This window comes from Mobula hypostoma, chromosome 6 (assembly GCF_963921235.1).
Source record: "Mobula hypostoma chromosome 6, sMobHyp1.1, whole genome shotgun sequence".
Classification (NCBI taxonomy): Eukaryota; Metazoa; Chordata; class Chondrichthyes; order Myliobatiformes; family Myliobatidae; genus Mobula; species Mobula hypostoma.
In genome coordinates, this window is record NC_086102.1 from 129,773,843 (window position 1) to 129,795,534 (window position 21,692).

A 21,692-nucleotide genomic window follows, 5' to 3' on the forward strand; every position below is an offset into this window, starting at 1 on the left:
CATTTTCCATCTGCCAAACCGTTGCCCATTAACTAAATATCTACATTTCTTTGAACCACCTTCCCATCCTCATTTCTACTCCTATTCCCACTTAGTTTTGTGTTATCAGTTCTATTATAAACGGCACACACTCAAGAACTGCACACTCTTGCAGATAGTAATAGGCATAGAGAAGTACAGCACAGAAACAGGCCCTTCAGCCCATTTAGTCAAGGCCAGCCTGCTCCCATTGACCTGCACTGGGACCCTAGCCCTTCATACCCCTACTATCTATGTACATACCTAACAAAACTTCTCTAGAACATTGAGATCAAGCTCGCGTGCACCACTTGTGCTGGCAGCTCAATCCACACTCTCATGACTCTGAGTGAAGAATGTTCCCCTCGTGTTCTCCTTAATCTTCTCACCTTTCACCCTTAACCCATGACTTCTGGTTGTAGTCCCACCCAACCTCCGTGGAAAAAGCCTGCTTGCATTCACCCTATCTATACCCCTCATAATTTTGTATACATCTATCACATCTCCTCTCAGTCTTCTATGTTCTAAAGAATACAGTCCTAAACTATTCAGTCTTTCCTTATAACTCAGGTCCTCCAGACCTGGCAACATCCTTGTAAATTTTCTCTGCACTCTCTCAATCTTGTTTTAAACTTCCTTGTGAGGTGACCAAAACTGCACACAATACTCCAAATTAGGCCTCACCAACATTTTATACAACTTTAACATAACATCCTATCTTCAGTACTCAGTATAGCCAATATACCTAATGCTTTCCAGTTGTTACCAGTTACTTACTAAATTGAGAATACCAACCTCAGGAGAGGGAATAAGTAGTTTATATATAGTCAATGTGGTATTTCATCATATAGGAACTTTGTCAGCACATGATATTCCAGTGAAACAATCAGAATACATGGGTGAATGACTTGGGACCTTAACACAGCTATACATATTAATAAAGAAGGATTTAATTTGAAATCAATTAATATACTTGCAGACTGCGAGTAATCTTAGTTTCTTGACAGTACTCACTGATGTAGTTTGAAAGAGACACTGATGGTGGTGTCTTTGAAAGGGATTGAGATTATGTGCAATGGAAGAGAGAAATAAAATAACTGAGAATATATCTGTGCAATGGAATGACTGCATTGTAGTTCATTCAACTCTTCTTTGCAATTCCATCGAAATCATTGGAACTGAATGCCCGTAGGTGAGTACAACTAACAACCTTGACCTTTGCTTGGGTTTGGCAGTAACGATCAAATGCAATTTCCCCCACATTTACTTATGGAAAGGCATAAGTAGCAAGGCATTGAGAACTGGCCCTTAAACATACTTCCAAGAAATTCACCTCATCATGAGCATTCAATAACATTTATGGTAGCCAGAGCATTTTGCATTCACCTTCTGAACGGTTCGTTTCAGTGTGTTCAGCACAACCAATGGAAACTGAATTTCTCAGCAAAGATATTTTCTTATATTTAATCCCAGTATTCAGATATCTTGAAGGATTCTAGATGCTGTGAGTTTATTTCAAATGTGCACATATCAACATTTGAAGCAATTAAATCTGTGAAGTCTTTAATTATATCAAGTATTTTGGGTTTTTACCTCGACGAAGAACTAGTTGAACTTTTTGGGGTCTTATTTGTATCACCATTTCGTGATGTCTTCCAAGTGGATAGTCTACATTCACAATAGTCAAATTTACAGGTTGAATTATATCTGCATCTTTGCAACCTCTACTCTTGAGCACTTCCTCAGAATCACACCGTGCAGAATTTGGTTCTCCAGGCTTTGTGAAATTCTGCATCAGAAATAAAATTATAATGCACAGGAAATTACAATAAAAATACAAAATGTATCAATCATTAAGGAAAAAGAAGAGATAATTATGTGTACTCACTTTATATAATTTTACTTATTTTATTTAATGATATAGTATGAAGTAGGACCTTGCCCTTTGAGATAGAGCAACCCATGACAGCCTGATTTAACCCTAATCTAATCCTGGGACAATTTACAGTGACCAATTAACCTACCCAGTATGTCTTTGGACTGTGGGAGGAATCTGGAGCAGCCGCGCAAAACCCAGACATTTCACGGGGAAGATGTACAGACTTCTTACAGTTGATGCCAAAATTGAACTTTGAACTCCATCACTCTGAACTGTAGTAGCATTGCACTAACTGCAACACTAGCGTGGCTCATGTCAGAATGTACAATGAAGTCCATGTACAATCTTAAGGACATTTAGGGAACAAGAATCAATTCAAAACCCAAACCTATCAATTTTCTAGTGTTTATTTTTAAATGGTGGAATTAGCTTTCATGTCTGGATTAAAAATGTCAATAATCAGAGTTTACTGTCTTTCATGCTTCCAGAATTTTGACAATGATAATGGAATTTTCATTAAAATGGTAAATATGATTCCAAATTTGATGGAATCAGACACCCGTATTTAACTTCTATTCATTACAAAATTTTCTGAGCTGCTTTTGATTTTAATTATTACTTCATACTGATGGCCTAACTGTATTGAACCAAGCACTCTATCACATCAAAGCTAGAATAATTAGTGAATTTTTTGATTGCCTTACAAGCTATCTTTCTCTTAAGGCAGGCTTACCAAATATTTTGCTTATGGAACTATCCAAAAGAATCCATAATTGAACACCTTCATCAGTGGAGATAGGGGTCTTAAAAGTAATATATGCCATTTGCATTAAAGGGAAATTGACTGAAAGTTGCACAATTTGAAAATATGATAGAGGAAATCAAGTGGTGGAACACAAAAGTCTTGGGAACTCAGATGATTTCTGAAGATTAATTAGGTCCAGAAATAGACATTGATCTACAGATGACTGTTTAGACAGATGATCTGGCTGCCTTACCTTCTTGAAGTGAAACATATGCTGGATGTACTAAGAATGTGAAGGCAAATATCCTGCTTTGCTTCTTGGCTTTAATCAGATTCAGCCAGAACAACTCATTAAACCTCCTTTCATTAGAAATTGGAATCGGTTTATTGTCATCTGTACCGAGATACTATGAAAACCTTCTCACCCTTACTGTTCATGCAAATCAAATTATTACAGAGTGTAATTAGGTACAGAATGCAGAATAAAGTGTAACAACTAAGAGAAAGTGCATCACAGGGTGCAAGATCATAATGGTAGATTGTGAGGTCCAGGTTCCTTCTTATTTTTCTGTCTTCTGCCTGATTGAATGGAACAAAAGACCATGATTTATAGGAGCAGAATTAGGCCACTCGACCCACCGACTGATCCATTTTCCCTCTCAGCCCCAATCTATGATTCAGAAAAAGAAAGAATGTCTTGAATCAGTGGGGTCTTTGAATATGCTGGCTGCTTTACTGAGGCATTGAGAAGTCTAGACAGAGCCCATGGGGAGAAGACTTGTCACCATGGCTGTGTCCACATCGCTGCCATTTCTTACAGCAGTGGTCATACCAAGCCATTATGCATCCAGACAGGGTGCTTTCCATGATACATTGATAAAATCTGTAATTTTACAAAGAGCTCTCTTTTATAGTGTTGGCGTGACAATGTTATACCAGGGTTCTGATCAAGAGAGAAACCCAAATTATTTTTCACTCAGCTAGATAAATGATTTTGTTATAGAAAAATGTGACTGAGTTCTGGTATATAATTCTTCAGCACCATATTTAGAGAGCTGTTAAAGCCCAAGGCACATAAAATCTCTGTGCGTCCTCAGTACTCATCTGCCACTTGCCATATGGAGTGAACTGAATTTGCAGATCGAAGGCATCTATTATGATAGGGATCTTAGAAAGTGGCCATACATGGCTGTGCTCGCTGCACCTTTGACTGTAGGCAGTTACCAATGTACGTCTGGTGAATCATTTGATTTTTGACCACTATTCTAAAATGGTTTTGCTCAGGCCTAAAAGTTGAAGAAAATCTTGCATAGTTGGATAGGATCAGGGTGTTAGTCTCCATGGGGACCCAGTCAATTGCTTTATAATTAATGTGCATACAGGTTACAGTATTTGACTTTTCAGTGTTTGTTAAACCCAGTGACCCAGTGAATTCCATCTGCACAATGGTGAAATTTCGCATAAATAGAAGGTTCAGTTCTGTGTAATTATAAAATGTCAGTCATTTGAAATGCATGCTAGCCAAAGATAACTCCCTTTACCCCCGCACAATATTAAAGACTGTATTATTCTCCAAAATGATTTAAACTTAGACATATAGATCAAACTATATTCAGTCAAGAGTATTTCATTACTGCTAAAGCTCAATACATCTTCAGATATGGATGCTATACCAGGCATTACGAACAGTTCTATTCTATCAGAGACTTACCACTGCCTTACACCAGACACAACCTGGTCCTAAATTGATACATTCCTTGCAAGTCTCTTCTGCTTTTGTGGGATTGCATTTAGATGACTCTGACAAGAAAAGAAAAATGAATCAGTTTCTATTACCGCTGACTACATTTACAAAAATTCCATACTGGAAAAAAAGGTCATTGGCGCAGACAGTTATATAAATACACCTCTACATCATACAGTAATAGAGCGCATTATTCATCTTTATAATCAAGCCAATGCTCAGAAGAACCACAGAAAATCTCTGTCACTGCTGGAAGATCAGAGGTTAAAACAAGTAATGGTGTTGTTCCTATCAGCTATGCTCCCTGTTCATTAAGTTGAATGACATGCAATTAGCACCTTCCAGTGCCTCCTCTGCAGCAACTGACAACTGTCCTCGATCCATTGAGATAAATTTATTATGATACAGAATTTTGAAGAAATAACTTGTTTGCATGCAAACTTATGAATGATGGACATGAGTGCATCATTCACCTCAAGTCTGGTCCACCTTTAAAAAACATCATACCAGGAGAGTAATTGTAGATTATCTAGATTCGGGTAGCTCACAAAAGAACTGCTATAACAGTTCAGAGTGTAGATCACAGTCAGATGGAAAGTATGTTGATAGCTGGAACACAGAGACGAAGGAAAATTATGGGTGTTATGCAGATTGGTGAAGAATATATATATGGGTATGTCACCATATGCTGCCCTGAGATGCATTTTCTTGCAGGATTTCACAGTAAATACAAAGAAATAGAATGGAATCATTGAAAAACAGCACGCAAAGATAAGACAAAAGATAGCAAAATTGTGCATGTACCAAAAAAATAACATAATAATAATAAAATAAATATTGAGAATCTATGTTGTAGAGCCCATGAAAACAAGTCAGTGGGTTGTGAAATGTTGGGGTGAGTGAAGTTAACCACTTGAGTTCGGGAGCCTGATGGCTGAGGGGTAATAACTGTTCCTGAAGCTGATGATGCGGGACTTACGGCTCCTGTACCTCCTTCCTGATGGCAGTAACAAGCAGAGAGCATGGGCTGGATGGTGGGGGTCCTTGATGGTGGATGCTTGGTCAACCTGAACACCTTGGCATGATTGATTTTTATTTAGTGGCTGTCAGCAGTTATAAACAAGCAGAACCTATATTTTCTGACACCTTGCACAGCCTCAGAATAAAACAAAAAAACGATTGCCAATTTTTGAAGTGTGTGACAGTACAGAAAAAAAAGGCTGCCAATTTAGCAAGCAAGAAGCTGTAAAAACGAAGGATATGATGCCTTTATCATTTGGGGCATTGAGTACAGGTTTTGGGACGTTATGTTACAGGTTGATGGTGAAGCCACACTCGGAATGTGATTTGCAGTTCTTGTCACCTCATGATAAGAAAGATAAGAGTAAACTAGAGAGCTGGTAGAAAAGCCTGAGAAGGATGGAGCCAGTACTGGAGGACTTGAGATAAAAGGAAAGGCTGCGATTGTTTTCCCTAGAGGGAAGGAGACTGAGGGGTGACCTGTATTCTTCTACGTTCTATGTTCTTTATGTTCTTTCAGAGGTTCACAATCTTTTTCCTTGGGCAGGAGAGCCTGAAGCTAAATGGCAAAGACTTAAGGTGAGAGGGGAAGTTTCAAAAGACATCTGAGGAGCAGGTTTTTCACACAGAAAGTGTTGGGTGTGCTGACCTAGTTGCCGGGTGAGTTGGCCTGTTTCCATGCTGTGGAGTATTTCTCTATGCAATATAGGGATATGACATTAGGATTATTATCACTAACATTTTAAAGGGTTACGGGTTTACCTTTCCTGTATGAGTCTGAAAATTCCTCTCACGAGTCAGTGTGTATAATTTTAGCTGATATTCCAGTGCAACTCTATGGGTGAGTTGGACTGTTGGAGGTAGTATATGACATTAAATTGAGATTTCATCTACCTTCTAGGGTGGACTGCACAATTCTCACAAAACTATTAGGAATACAAGCAAGTGAATGCGTCCCGTTGCTATGGCCAATATTTCAACCACAACCACAGTTGGTCACTGGGGCACATTAACTGGCCATTGCCATTGGCACCATCTTGCTCAGAAAAGCACTGCCTTCTTCGTTTCCAATATTTCCTGAAATAACAACATTCTGAAGTTCTTGCATTAACTGTAAAATGCTTACAGACAGCCTGAGGTCATGAAGGGCACCATATAAAAATTAGCTGAGTTACCTCCTTTTCTATTAAATACATTTCCAAATCCATTGAAGTTTCACATTAACTCACCAGCCCATTTTGTTTCCAGCACCAAGGCTAATGTAAGCTGAAGGATGAACCACTTGATCATTTCCTGTAATTTTAAAGAAAAATTGAGATTACTGTCTTCATTTGAAATTGAATATTACATTGTAAGCTTGCTTGTTCATTAAAGTTGGTGCACTTAAGTTTATTCAGTAGTGAAGTATTATACCTGTTCAGGGAGTTTACTGTTGTTTTCATCACCGCTGTCTACATTCCCCCCCCCCCCCCACCCCAGTGCAAATGCCAAGGACGTACTGGGAGAGCTTTGCAGTATCATCAGCTCTCCACAAAACAAGCGTCAGGATGGTCTCTTCATAAAATGCAGGAGGCTTCAATCATGGTTACCTACAAAACATTTTACACAAATTTCTCCAACACGTCACCAAGGCCACTGGGAGAACAAACAGACTGGATTACCTGTGATTGGACTACATGGTACTTATAAAGACATCGCATGCCCTTATCTAAGTCTCTCTGACCACAGCTCCATAATATAAATCCAGCATACTGATCGCTGCTGAAACCTGAGAAACCAGTAAGAAGACCATCACTGTGTGGCCTAATGAGGCAATCTCTATGCTTCAGGACTATTTTGAACAGACTAACTGGTGGATGTTCATGGAGACCACCACAAATGGAAAAGACATAGACCTCGAGGAATATGCCTCATCTGTCATTGGCCACATCAGTAAGTGTGCAGATGACATTGGTGCCTCAAAAACTGTCATCTCATGGTCCCTATAGAAGCCCTGGCCAAAGGTAAAGATGTGTTCCCCATTAAAAACCCGGGACACTGCCTTCAAGTCCGGGGACAGAATAGCTCTCAGAGTGGCCAGGTGAAACCTTATCTTGGGCGTCAAGAGGAAAAAGCTGCCTACATATAAAAAATTTCAGTAAGGTCTGTCCAATAACAACCCCAGTGTAGACTGTACCAGTTACATCTCCCTCTTTGACACTCTAAACAATTTTTACTCATGCTTCCAGGCATGCAACAACTTTGCCGGTCATGAGAGCTGCACACCTCCCAGGTAAGAAGCCACGGTCTACAAAATCTGCAGAGTCAACCCCTGCAAGACAGCCGGGCCAGACAACATTCCAGGTTGAGTACTCAGGGAGTGTGCACATCAGCTCATTGACACCTTCACGGACATCTTCAACACTTCACTCTTTCAGGCTATTATCTCAACATGCTTCAAATCAACCACCATCATTCCGGAACCAAAGAGCTCTACACCTTCATAACTAAATGACCACCTCCCGGTGACACTGATGCCAATCATCATGACATGCTTCGAATGGTCGATAATGGTGCATATCAAAAACTCCATTCCTGTCACATTGGACTCTCATCAATATGTTTTCCACTGGGACCACTTCACATCAGATTTCATAGTATCTGTCAGGCACCTGGCTCTGACACACCTAGAAAACAAGGACACTTAAATCAGAATGCTGTTTCTGGAATTCAGTTCAACACAATTGTTCCAAAAACCATGGTCAATAAACTCTTACTTCTCAGTCTAAATACTCTACCTAACAAACAGACCTCATGCAGTCAGGGTGCACAACTGCCCCTCCCTCCCCATCATCCTCAACACAGGTGCCCCCAGGTTGCTGAGCCCATTGCTGTAAACTCTGCTCACACATGACTGCATGGCCGAACACCCAAGTTCACCGAGGACAAGACCGTGTTCAGGTTCATCACCAACAACAATGAGATGGCCTACAGAGAGGAGGTGGAAGAGCTCGAGGCTTGGTGCCAGGCAAATGACCTCTTCCTTAATGTCAACAAGATAAAGGAGATGGTTATCGACTTCAGAAGAACTCGCACCACTCACACCCCTTTACATCTGTGGAACAGCAGTGGCAACTGCATGCAGTTTCAAATTCCTGGGAAGAAACATCACACACAACCTCTCATGAAAGCCTGTGGTGGACTGGAAGACTCTCCAACAGGTAGTCAGAACTACTCAACGTACCACAAGCAACAGCCCACCCACCAGCAATGACATATATACAGAATGGCTGATGGAATTTAATGCAGATGAGTGCAAGGTTTTACACAGTGAACGGTAGGGCACTGGGGAGTGTGGTAGAACAAAAGAATGCAGGTCCATAATTGGTTGAAGGTGGCTTCACAGGAGAATAGGGTTGTAAAGAAAGCTTTTGGCACATTAGCCTTCATAAATCAATATATGGAATACAGGAGATGGGAAGTTATGTTGAAGTTGTATAAAGTGATGGCGAGGCCTAATTTTGGAGTATTGTGTACAGTTTCGGTCACCTATCTACAAGGAAAGATGTAAATAAGGTTGAAAGAGTGCAGAGAAAATTTACAGGATGCTAACAGGTCTGGAGGACCTGAGTTATAAGGAAAGATTGAATAGGTTAGGACTGTATTCTTTAGAACGAAGAAGATTGAGAGGAAATTTGAAAGGGGTATGCAAAATTATGAGGGGTATAGATAGAGTAAATGTAAGTAGGCTTTTTCCACTGAGGTTACATGGGACCACAACTAAAGGTCATGGGTTAAGGGTGAAAGGTAAGAAGTTTAAGGGGAATATGATAGGGAAACTTCTTCACTCAGAGGGTTATGAGAGTGTGGAATGAGCTGCCAGCATAAGTGGTGCATGTGGGCTCAATTTCAATGTTTAAGAGAATTTTGGATAGCTACTTGGATGGTAGGAGTATGGAGGACTACAGTCCCGGTACATGGACTAGATGGGCCGAAGGGCCCGTTTCTGTGCTGTACTTCTCTATGACTCTAAAGGTGCTGGAAAAGGGCCAGTAACTTCATTGATGATGCCACCCACCCTGCTCATGGATTGTTTGTCCCACTCCCATTAGGGATGAGGCTACGTAACATCCACACCAGGATTACCAGACACAAAGACAGTTACCTTCCCCAAGCAGGAAGGCTGATCAACACCTCCACCCACTAATTCCATTTCTACATTATTACTTCCTGTCAGTCACCTTATGTACACCCTACCATCACTTTATGGCATTATATCAATGAATATAAGCTACAGTATCAAAGTTGCTGCTGAACGCAGCAGGCCAGGCAGCATCTCTAGGAAGTGGTACAGTCGATGTTTCAGGCCGAGACCCTCCGTCAGGACTAACTGAAGGAAGAGTTAGTAAGAGGTTTGAAAGTGGGAGGGGGAGGGGGAGATCCAAAATGATAGGAGAAGACAGGAGGGGGAGGGATGGAGCCAAGAGCTGGACAGGTGATTGGCAAAGGGGATATGAGAGGATCATGGAACAGGAGGCCCAGGGAGAAAGACGGGGGGGGGGGACCCAGAGGATGGGCAAGGGGTATAGTCAGAGGGACAGAGGGAGAAAAAGGAGAGTGAGAGAAAGAATGTGTGTATAAAAATAAATAACGGATGGGGTACGAGGGGGAGGTGGGGAATTAGCGGAAGTTAGAGAAGTCAATGTTCATGCCATCAGGTTGGAGGCTACCCAGACGGAATATAAGGTGTTCCTTCTGTTGGGCCTCTTGTCCCATGATCCTCTCATATCCCCTTTGCCAATCACCTGTCCAGCTCCTGGCTCCATCCCTCCCCCTCCTGTCTTCTCTTATCACTTTGGATCTCCCCCTCCCCCTCCAACTTTCAAATCTCTTACTCACTCTTCCTTCAGTTAGTCCTGACGAAGGGTCTCGGCCTGAAACGTCGACTGTACCTCTTCCTAGAGATGCTGCCTGGCCTGCTGCGTTCACCAGCAACTTTGATGTGTGTTGCTTGAATTTCCAGCATCTGCAGAATTCCTGTTGTAAGCTACAGTATCTTATGTATGTATATATATATATATATATATATATATATATTTATTTATTTATTGGGTATATCTTATTATTATTGGGTTCTTTATCTTTTGTGGGTTCTTTTGTGCTGCATCAGAACCGGAGAAAGATTATTTTGTTCTCCTTTACACTTGTACAGGAAATGACATTAAGCAACCTTGAGTTCCATACAGTTGAATGTAAAAGCTGACAAGCAGCAGTGTTGACTTTTCAGAAACAGTCTCACTTTGTGTCTTTGGAAGAAAGATATTTTTCAACCAGAGTTTTCTTATCGCTCCACTCCTCACAGTTCGCTGCACCTCTAAAGTTTTATGCTATATGGAGATTAGGAAATTGTTTTCTGTGTACCCAATGATAAACCTGAAAAGGTCTAAAAATTTATCTTTTAGTGATTGACTTTAATCTCATCTGTTCATTTATTTTTCTGGCCTCTGGTTTAAATGTCAGGTTTATACTTCATTATTGTATTGGTATTGACACATGTACCGAGATACAGTGAAAAGCTTTGTTTTGCATGCCAGACAGACTATGCTGTGCATATTAGAAACAAAGTAATCTACAGCCCATTACAGGCCCTTCGGCCCGCAATGTTGTGCCGACCATATAAACTACCCTGGAAACTGCCTAGAATTTCCCTACCGCATAGCCCTCTATTTTTCTAAGCCCTGTGTACCTATCTAACGGTCTCTTAAAAGACCCTATTGTACCTGCCTCTAACACCATCGCTGGCAGTGCATTCCACACACCCACCACTCTCTGTGTGAAAAACTTACCCCTAACATCCCCCATGTACCTGTCCCCTCGTGTTAGCCATTTCAGCCCTGGGAAAAGCCTCTGGCTATCCACACAATCAGTGCCTCTCTTCATCTTACACACCTCTGTCAGGTCATCTCTCAACTTCTGTCGCTTCAAGGAGAAAAGGCCAAGTTCACTCAACCTATTCTCATAAGGCACACTCTTCAATCCAGGCAACTTCCTTGTGAATCTCCTCTGCACTCTCTCTATAGTATCCACATCCTTCCTGAAGTGAGGTGACCAGAACTGAACACAGTACTCCAAGTGGAGTCTAACTAAGGTTTTATTAGTTAAGACAGAGGCAGTAAAGAGAAAACAGATTGCAGAATATAGTATTGCAGTCGCAGAGAAATTGTAGCGCAGGTTTGACCACTAAAGTGCAAGGGCCACAACGTTCATGTACAAGAGTTCATCTTTCTGTGAATGACAGGTCCATTCAAGAGTCTAATAGCATCCGTCCTTCAGTCTGGTTCTACCTGCTCTCAACCTTTTGTATCTGCTGCCCAATGGGAGAATGATCCAGGTGGGAGGGACCTGGATTATATCGGCTACCTTCATGGGGAAGTGGGAACTGCAGACAAAGTCAACGGAGGAGAGGCTGCATTTTACCATAGACTGGGCTGCGTTCACAACTCTGCAATTTTTTGCTGTCTTGGGCAGAGCAGCTGCCATGCCAAGCTGTGATGCATCATTACTGAATATGATGCATAGTTATTGATAATCTCAGCTGGCACTGGGTAAATATGTCCCTTCAAGGTTTTCTGCACAGCTCACGTGAGACCTTGTATGTAGTTTGTGGCCCTAAAATCCTCCGGCTGTATCACGAGTAATAATATTGCTTACTTACTGTAGAACAAAACTTATTCTGTTGCCAAATGTGTATTAGAAGCATGGATCCCAACTGAAGAAAATATGCCGACAGCTCTAAGTTACTCATCGTCTGTCTTCCCATTTCCTCAGGTACTACTACCCCTTTCCAACACTGTGATACAATTTGAATGCACTTTGCTGATTATATTGTTGACTTATGATGATTCAGGTTCTCTTCGATTCAAAAAGATAAAACACTCAAGCTCACATGCTATAAAACCTGGTACAAACCTCATATAAAATGATCTTGAATAAAACCCTTTTAATAAAAACATATGGACAATTTTTAATTTCAGTGCCTCACAGCTGCCACACGTGAAATTGTTCCACAGCGCAAGCAAATTGTTGAATGGGATTTGTTGACAAACAACTTGCGTTATCCAAGCAAGCAGAAACAATGATATAATGAAACAAAATACCACTGCTTTTTAGCCAAAATGGTTGAGAATCTTGTCAAACTCAATAGTAAATAACTATCTGAAAGAGCCTCAATTACCATTATGTACCAGAGGATGAGAGGTGACCTGCTAGCGGTGTGTAAATGATGAAAGGCATTGGTCGTGTGGATAGTCAGAAGTTTTTTCCCAGGGCTGAAATGGCTAACATGAGGGGGCATAGTTTTAAGGTGCTTGGAAGTAGGTCCAAGGGGAATATCACAGGTAAGTTTTTCACACAGAGAGTGGTGGGTGCTTGGAATACACTGCCAGTGACGCTGGTAGAGGCAGATACAATAGGGTCTTTTAAGGGACCCTTGGATAGGTACGTGGAGCTCAGAAAAAGAGAGCTGTGTGGTAGGGAAATTCTAGGCAGCTTCTAGAGAAGGTTACATGGTTGGCACAACATTGTGTGCCAAAGGGCCTGTAACGTGCTGTAGATTTTCTACGTTCTATGTACAATTCTTTCATTTTATCCTTGATCTAAAGAAATGCTCAAATGCTTCAACTTGGAATTGTACTTGTTTGGTTATTTCCTTTTCAGGAAACATATAATCAGCATTCTAAAATATATTCACTGGAGTGTTCTCCTGATAGAGAATGAATGTTGCCTATTAGTTTTAATGTTGGTACCAAACAATTGCTGTGAGCTCCACATCAAACAATCACATTGCTATTCAGTGGTAGTTTTGACCGAGCCAAGACACAATATCTTCAGATTTCCATCAAGCATCTCTGTGAATATCTGCAAAATGTAACCTGATCTCTGGGCACCATTCAGGCTCCTGTTGAGAGTTGATCATTTGAATACTAGAATAAAGAACATGCATGTCTTGTGGCAAGATGAAGAACCAGTGCCTTGAGAGGCTCGGCAATTTCTGAAAATACATTCTCATATCAACTCTCGACAATATCATCTGCCTGCTGTGCACAATAGAATTTCCCAATCTAACTTGACAATGAGCATAAGCAAATAAGATTGCTCTGACAGTAATTTGTAAGGGGAATGGTGAATTGTCTTTCACTGCCCTCAGTGCTGGTTCAATTTGCATGATAGTTCTGTTGATCATACTCTTCAGTGAATTTATCTCTTGAGGCTAGGTTCAATTGCACTGTAATACTAAGGATATATTTTGGTTTAGTATATTACTGGAACAGCCCGTAATGTGACATTACCACTCAATGGCAACATCAATCTGGGAACTCACATATATTCACTGCTTTGTAAATAAACTTTATTTAGGGAAATTGGCGGCTACCAGATAAGGCAGCAGGCCAGGCAGCATCTCTAGGAAGAGGTACAGTCGACGTTTCAGGCCGAGACCCTTCGTCAGGGTCCTGACGAAGGGTCTTGGCCTGAAACGTCGACTGTACCTCTTCCTAGAGATGCTGCCTGGTCTGCTGCGTTCACCAGCAACTTTGATATGTGTTGCTTGAATTTCCAGCATCTGCAGAATTCCTGTTGTTTGCTGCTACCAGATAAAATCAATTTCTGGATCTGTAGAGGATACAAAACTTAGGATTTGTAATTGGTTAACTGCAAGATTTCTCAGAGGGGAAGCTATGTTTTCCCTTTTCTGCTTGCTGCCTTCTCATGTTAGACAAAGAGGAAGTATCATATCCCAAATCTAATGCTGAAATAGCATGGGGAAATGATGAATTTCAGGGCCCAGTAGTCCCAAAACCTACAACGGAATTAATGTTGCAGAATTCACTTCCCCAGGGTCATGTGCAGTCATTGTATCTTCTCAACACTAATATTCACAGAATTAAGATAGAAATAAGCAGTGAATACTCTGGACTGGTCCTACCCTCTTCTGACCAGGAGAAACTGAACGGCCAAACAATGTACTTCTATGGCATTTTCCCATTCCCCAAATGAAATCAATAAATCTTCACTAACTCTGTTGCACCTAATTAGCACAACCATAAGAAAGTCTTTTGTTGCCAAAATCAAACGTAGTGACAGAGCCCAAGATCCTTTTCTCCCTTCCTGCCTCAGCTCTACTGCACCAGTGAAACTTTCTAAACATAGAAACATAGAAAAAGTAGAGCACAATACAGGCCCTTCAGCCCAAAAAGTTGTGCCGACCATGTCCCTACCTTAGAAATTACTAGGCTTACCCATAGCCCTCTATTTTTCTAAGCTCCATGTACCTATCCAAAAGTCTCTTAAAAGACCCTATCATATCCACCTCCACCACCGTTGCCGGCAGCCCATTCCACGCACTCACCACTCTCTGCGTAAAAAACTTACCCTGACATCTCCTCTGTACCTGCTCCCCAGCACCTTAAACCGGTGTCCTCTTGTGGCAACCATTTCAGCCCTGGGAAAAAGCCTCTGACTATCCACACGATCAATGCCTCTCATCATCTCATACACCTCTATCAGGTCACCTCTCATCCTCCGTTGCTCCAAGGAGAAAAGCCCGAATTCACTCAATCTATTCTCATAAGGCATGCTCCCTAATCCTTGTAAATCTCCTCTGCACCCTTTCTATAGCTTCCACATCCTTCCTGTAGTGAGGTGACCAGAAATGAGCACAGTACTCCAAGTGGGGTCTGACCAGGGTCCTATATAGCTGCAACATTACCTCTCAGCTCCTAAATTCAATTCCACAATTGATGAAGGCCAATACACTATATGCCTTCTTAACCACAGAGTCAACCTGCACAGCTGCTTTGAGCATCCTATGGACTCGGACCCCAAGATCCCTCTGATCCTCCACACTGCCAGGAGTCTTGCCATTAATACTATATTCTGCCATCATATTTGACCTACTGAAATGAACCACTTCACACTTATCTGGGTTGAACTCCATCTGCCACTTTTCGGCCCAGTTTTGCATCCTATCAATGTCCTGCTGTAACCTCTGACTGCCCTGCACACTATCCACAACACCCCCAATCTTTGTGTCATCATCAAATTTACTAACCCATGCCTCCACTTCCTCATCCAAGTCATTTATAAAAATCACAAGGAGTAAGGGTCCCAGAACAGATCCCTGAGGCACTCCACTGGTAACTCACCTCCAATGCAGAATATGACCCATCTACAACCACTATTTGCCTTCTGTGGGGAAGCCAGTTCTGGATCCACAAAGGAATATCCCCTTGGATCCCAAGCCTCCTTACTTTCTCAATAAGCCTTGCATGGGGTACCTTATCAAATGCCTTGCTGAAATCCATATACACTACATCTACTGCTCTTCCTTCATCAATGTGTTTAGTCACATCCTCAAAAACTTCAATGAGGCTTGTAAGGGATGACCTGCCCCCGACAAAGCCATGCTGACTATTCCTAATCATATTATACCTCTCCAAATGTTCATAAATCCTGCCTCTCAGGATCTTCTCCATCAACTTACCAACCACTGAGGTAAGACTCACTGGTCTATAATTTCCTGGGCTATCACTACTCCCTTTCTTGAATAAAGGAACAACATTCGCAACTTCTAATCCTCCAGAACCTCTCCCGTCTCCATTGATGATGCAAAGATCATTGCCAGAGGCTCAGCAATCTCCTCCCTCGCCTCCCACATCCGGTAGATCTCACTCAGTCCTGGCGACTTATCCAACTTGATGCTTTCCAAAAGCTCCAGCACATCCTCTTTCTTAATATCTATATGCTCAAGCTTTTCAGTCTGCTGCAAGTCATCACTACAATCACCAAGATCCTTTGCCATAGTGAATACTGAAGTAAAGTATTCATTAAGTACCTCTGCTATTTCCTCCAGTTCCATACACACCTTCCCACTATTACACTTGATAGATCCTATTCTTTCACATCTTATCCTCTTGCTCTTCATATACTTGTAGAATGCCTTGGGGTTTTCTTTAATCCTGCCCACCAAGGCCTTCTCATGGCTCTCCTAATTTCCTTCTTAAGCTCCTTCCTATTAGCCTTATAATCTTCTAGATCTCTAACATTACCTAGCTCTCTGAACCTTTTGTAAGCTTTTCTTTTCTTCCTGGCTAAATTTATTACAGCCTTTGTACACCACGGTTCCTGTACCCTACCATCCATTCCCGTCTCATTGTAACGTACCTATGCAGAACTCCACACAAATATCCCCTGAACATTTGCCACATTTCTTCTGTACTTTTCCCTGCGAACATCTGTTCCCAATTTAAGCTTCCAATTTCCTGCCTGATAGCCTCATAATTCCCCTTACTCCAATTAAACACTTTTCTAACTTGTCTGCTCCTATCTCTCTCCAATGCTATTGTAAAGGAGATTGGATTATGATCACTATCTCCAAAATGCTCTCCCACTGAGAGATCTGACACCTGACCAGGTTCATTTCCCAATATCAAATCAAGTACAGCCTCTCCTCTTGTAGCCTTATCTACATATTGTGTCAAGAAACCTTCCTGAACACACCTAACAAACTCCACCTCATCTAAACCCCTTGCTCTAGGGAGATGCCAATCGATACTTGGGAAATTAAAATCTCCCATCACGACAACTCTGTTATTATTACACCTTTCCAGGATCTGTTTCCCTATCTGCTCCTCGATATCCCTGTTACTATTCGGCGGCCTATAATAACACCCAGTAAAGTTATTGACCTCTTCCTGTTCCTAACCTCCACCCACAGAGACTCCATAGACAATCCCTCCATGGTATCCACCCTTGCTGCAGCCATGACACTATCTCTGATCAACAGTGCCATGCCCCCACCTCTTTTGCCTCCCTCCCTGTCCTTTCTGAAACATCTAAAACCTGGCACTTGGAGTAACCAATCCTGTCTTTGTAATGGCCACCACATCATATTTCCAGGTACTGATCCACGCTCTAAGCTCATCCGCTTTGTTCACAACACCCCTTGCGTTAAAATAGACACATCTGAAACCTTCAGTCTGAGTGCGTCCCTTCTCTATCACCTGCCTAGGAGGGGAGAAGAAGATGGCGTGATGCAGTGCGCGCGGCCGCTCCGAAATGATATCGGTATTTATTAAGTAGGTATTGTGCACAATCCTGATTTGATGGAGACAGACATGAGAAGCACGGAGGAACATCTGGAGAAATTTCTGAAATGCCCGCTTCGCTGCCGCTGCTACTGTGTGATCGAGAATCTCCGGAGGGGAAGGCCCCAAATCCTCGGCTTTGCCTATTGCCTGTTGCCGGGGCCGGGGTCGAAGCGCTCAGCAGAGATGGTGCTCGGTGCTTGGTGTCGGAGGCTCAAATTTTTTGGATGGACTCAAGAGTCGGCCATGGTCAGGTGCTTCCAGAGTGCTGCATCGGCAAGTTTGTGACGCTGGAGGTTCATAGCAGGGAGAGTTTCTCCCTTCTACTGTCTGCGTGAGATGATGAGACTTTCGAGAGACTTTGAGACTTTTTTTTTACCGTGCCCATGGTCTGTTCTTTATCAAATTATGGTATTGCTTTGCACTGTTGTAACTATATGTTATAATTATGTAGTTTTTGTCAGTATTTTTTAGTCTTGGTTTGTCTTGTGTTTCTGTGATATCATACTGGAGGAACATTGTATCATTTCTTAATGCATGCATTACTAAACGACAATTAAAGAGGACTGCGTGTCCTCATAATTTAATCTAATCTATCCTCCCTTTTGCACTGTCTACAAGCTTTCTCTGTTGGTGAGCCAACCGCCTCTTCCTCTGTCTCTTCAGTTCGGTTCCCACCCCCCAACAATTCTAGTTTAAACTCTCCCCAGTAGCCTTAGCAAACCTCCCCACCAGGATATTGGTCCCCCTGGGATTCAAGTGCAACTCATCCTTTTTGTACAGGTCACACCGGCCCCAAAAGAGGTCCCAATGATCCAGAAATCTGAATCCCTGCCCCACTGCTCCAATCCCTCAGCCACGTATTTTATCCTCCACCTCATTCTATTCCTATTCTCACCGCCGCGTGGCACAGGCAGCAATCCTGAGATGACGACCTTTGCGGTCCTGCTTCTCAACTTCCTACCTAACTATATTTTTGTCAAAATACAGACAATTCTGGAAAGAAATATTACTTGTGCAGTGTTATACCGTATGTTCAATACAATACTGCCGCTCCATATTATAATCTGATTATTTGTTGCTGTTGTTATTTATGAACCAATGAATATATTATGATAGCTTTGAGATTTAATGTTGCCACTGAACAGTCACATTTTAGGCTCTCTCAGTAATACACTGTTCTAAAATATATGTCCAATATTGCAATGTAATGGAACCTAATTTCAAGAGATAAGTTCACTGAACAGCAGAGCTAACAAAACTGGAGTACAAATTGAAATAGTGTTGAGGCCAGTGCAGGCCTAGCAGCATTAAAAATAATCTTTCCTCTTTTAGATAGCACATGCCTCTTACAACCAGTCCCTTATCTCTGATACAACTTCTACAGAAGGTCCTGTGGTTTTGAATGAGTTCTCCTATTTGGAGATACATAGTAGTTCAGCTTCCGAACCAATTAACTTGTTTTTCTAGCATATAGAAATGTTGTCTTCAGTGGCAAACTGGGAGCCAATAAAGGACAAAAGCAGGATGCTCAAGGATCTTCGACTAACTTGGTGACACGTTCCTATAACAACTGAAGCCCAGTCTCAGGAGGATGTAAAGCTGGATATAATAAGACACTTGTTCAAAGAAGAATGTGAAAAAATCTCTGAGCAATTTTGATCTGTCAGGTGATTTCTCTCTCTTTCATACACACACACACCATGAAGAACACAGAACTGTGGAGTACAATACAGGCCCTTCAGCCCACAATGTAGTGGGAAGGGGAGGGAGGGAACTTCGACTCAGACAATGAGAGGCCTGCGTCGGGCATTTTCATGCCTTACAAGGCGCAGATTGGAAGTCTGTGTGGGGTGCCACTCCCCGCAGACTAGAGCAATGTGTGATCAAGTGCCTTGCTCAAGGGCACAAACACACTGCCACGGCTGAAGCTCGAACTAACAACCTTGCGATAACTAGATGAATGCCTTAACCACTTGGCCATGTGCCCAGTCCACAATGTAGTGCTGACCTTTTAATCTACTCCAGAATCACTTCCTTCCCACATAGCCCTCCATTTTTCCCTTCGTTGATGTGCCTATCCCACAGTAACATGGGCCATATTGTGTCCAGCCTTGGGGACTTAACTTTCCTCATGTTTTTTTTCAGAAGTTCCAGCACATCCTCTTTCTTATCACATGCCATGCGCCAGTGAGGGTAAGAATTGGAGCACTTGGCAGATAAATTTGTGGCTGAGGAACTGGTGCAGGTGGCAGGGGTTCAATTTATGCATCACTGGGATCTCTTCTGGGGAAGGTACAACTTGTACAAAAGGAATATGTTACGAGGGGGACAACTTGTACAAAAGGAATATGTTACGAAGCCCGCAATATCCTTGTGGGCAGGCTTTCAAGTGCTGTTCAGGAGGGTTTAAATTAATTTGTCAGGGGAATGGGAACCAGAGAGATAGTACTGAGGATGAAATAGTTGGATTACAAGCAGTGACAGTGTGTAGTGAGATTGCTATCAAGGAGAGACTAATGACAGGGTGAAATTGCAGTCAACAGGATGAGTTGCAATGTAAACGACAGACAGAATCAAAAAGGGTGAATGCAAGACTGAAGGTGTTATATTTGAATGTGCGCATGATACAGAATAAGGTAGATGAACAGTTACAGATAGGCATGTATACATTGTGGGCATCACTGAATCGAGGCTGAAAGAAGATTATAGCTGGCAGCTTCAGTGATGTCCATAGATACACATTGTATTGAAAGGACAGGCAGGTAGGCAGAGGGTGTGGCGTGGCTCTGAAATCATATCCTGAGAAAGAAGTGTCATAGGATCAGAATGTGTTGAATCTTTGTGAATAGAGCTAAAGACCCTGATGGGAGTTATATACAGACCCCCAAACAGTAGTGAAGACGTGATCTATAAATTACAATGGGAGATAGAAAATGCATACCAAAAGGGTAATGCTACGATCGTCATTGGGGATTTCAATATGCAGGTAGATTCGGAAAATCAGGTTGGTGTTGGATCCCAAGAGAAGAAATTTTAGAATGCTTATGAGATGTGTTTTTTTTTAAAGAGTAGCTCATGGTTGAGCCCACTAGGGGATCAGCTATTCTGGATTAGGTGTTGTGCAATGAACTGGAATTGATTAGAGAGCTTAAGGTAAAGGAACTCTAAGGTGTCGGTGATCATAGTATGATAAAAATTCACCCTGCAATATGAGAAGAAGAAGCTAAAGTCAGACATATCAGTGTAACAGTGGGGTAAACGGAATGAAAGCATGAGAGAGGAGCTGGCCAAAATTGATTGGAAAAGAACACTGGCAGGGATGATGGCAAAACAGCAATGGCTGGGATTTTTAGGAGCAAATCAGAAGGCACAGGATATATACATCCCTAAGAAGAAGTATTCTAAAGGCAGGATGACGCAATCATGGCTGACAAGAGAAATCAAAGCCAACATAAAGCCAAAGAGAGGGCAGAGAATAGAGCAAAATTTAGTGGGAAGTTAGAGGATTGGGAAACTTAAAAACCAATGGAAGGCAACTAAAAATGTCATAAAAGAGGAAAAGACAAAATATGAAGGTAAGCCATCAATAATATTAAAGAAGATACCAAAAGTTTCTTCACATATATAAATTGTAAAAGAGAGGTGAGCATAGATATAGGACCACTGAGAAATGATGCTGGTGAGGTAGTACTAGGGGACAAGGAAATGGCAGATGAACTAAGTATTTTGTATCAGTCTTCACTTTGGAAGACACTAGCAGACTGGTGGAAGTTCAGGGGCATGAAGTGTGTGAAGTTACCATAACTAGAGAGGAGGTTCTTGGGAAGCTGAAAGGTTGAAGCTAGATAAATCACCTCCACCAGATGGTGTACACCTCAGAGTTCAGAAACAGATGGCTACAGGGATTGCAGAGGCATTAGTAATGATCTTTCCAGAATCAACTGATGCTGGCATTGTTCCAGAGGAATGGAAAATTGCAAATGCCACTCCACTCTTCAAGAAGGGAGTAAGGCAGAAGAAAGGAAATCATAGGCCAAGCAACACACACAAAAAAAGCTGGAGGAACTCAGCAGGCCAGCAGCATCTACAGAAAAAGGTATAGTCAACATTTTGGGCCGAAACCCTTTGGCAGGACTGGAGAAAAAAAGCTGAGGAGTAGAT

General features: G+C 41.9%; 1 protein-coding gene across 2 annotated transcripts in view; it reads right to left on the reverse strand.

The window, feature by feature from the left end:
* LOC134348397 (integrin beta-2-like) overlaps nucleotides 1-21,692 on the reverse strand; it is a 113,337-nt gene that overhangs the window by 57,074 nt on the left and 34,571 nt on the right. For both annotated transcript variants that reach the window (XM_063051699.1, XM_063051697.1), the window contains exons 2-4: nucleotides 6,636-6,699; nucleotides 4,354-4,442; nucleotides 1,612-1,807 (exon numbers count right to left, since the gene is read on the reverse strand). In XM_063051699.1, the coding sequence (XP_062907769.1) occupies nucleotides 1,612-1,807; nucleotides 4,354-4,442; nucleotides 6,636-6,696 (346 nt within the window). In that variant the 5' untranslated portion in view covers nucleotides 6,697-6,699. The remainder of the gene's footprint in view (nucleotides 1-1,611; nucleotides 1,808-4,353; nucleotides 4,443-6,635; nucleotides 6,700-21,692) is intronic.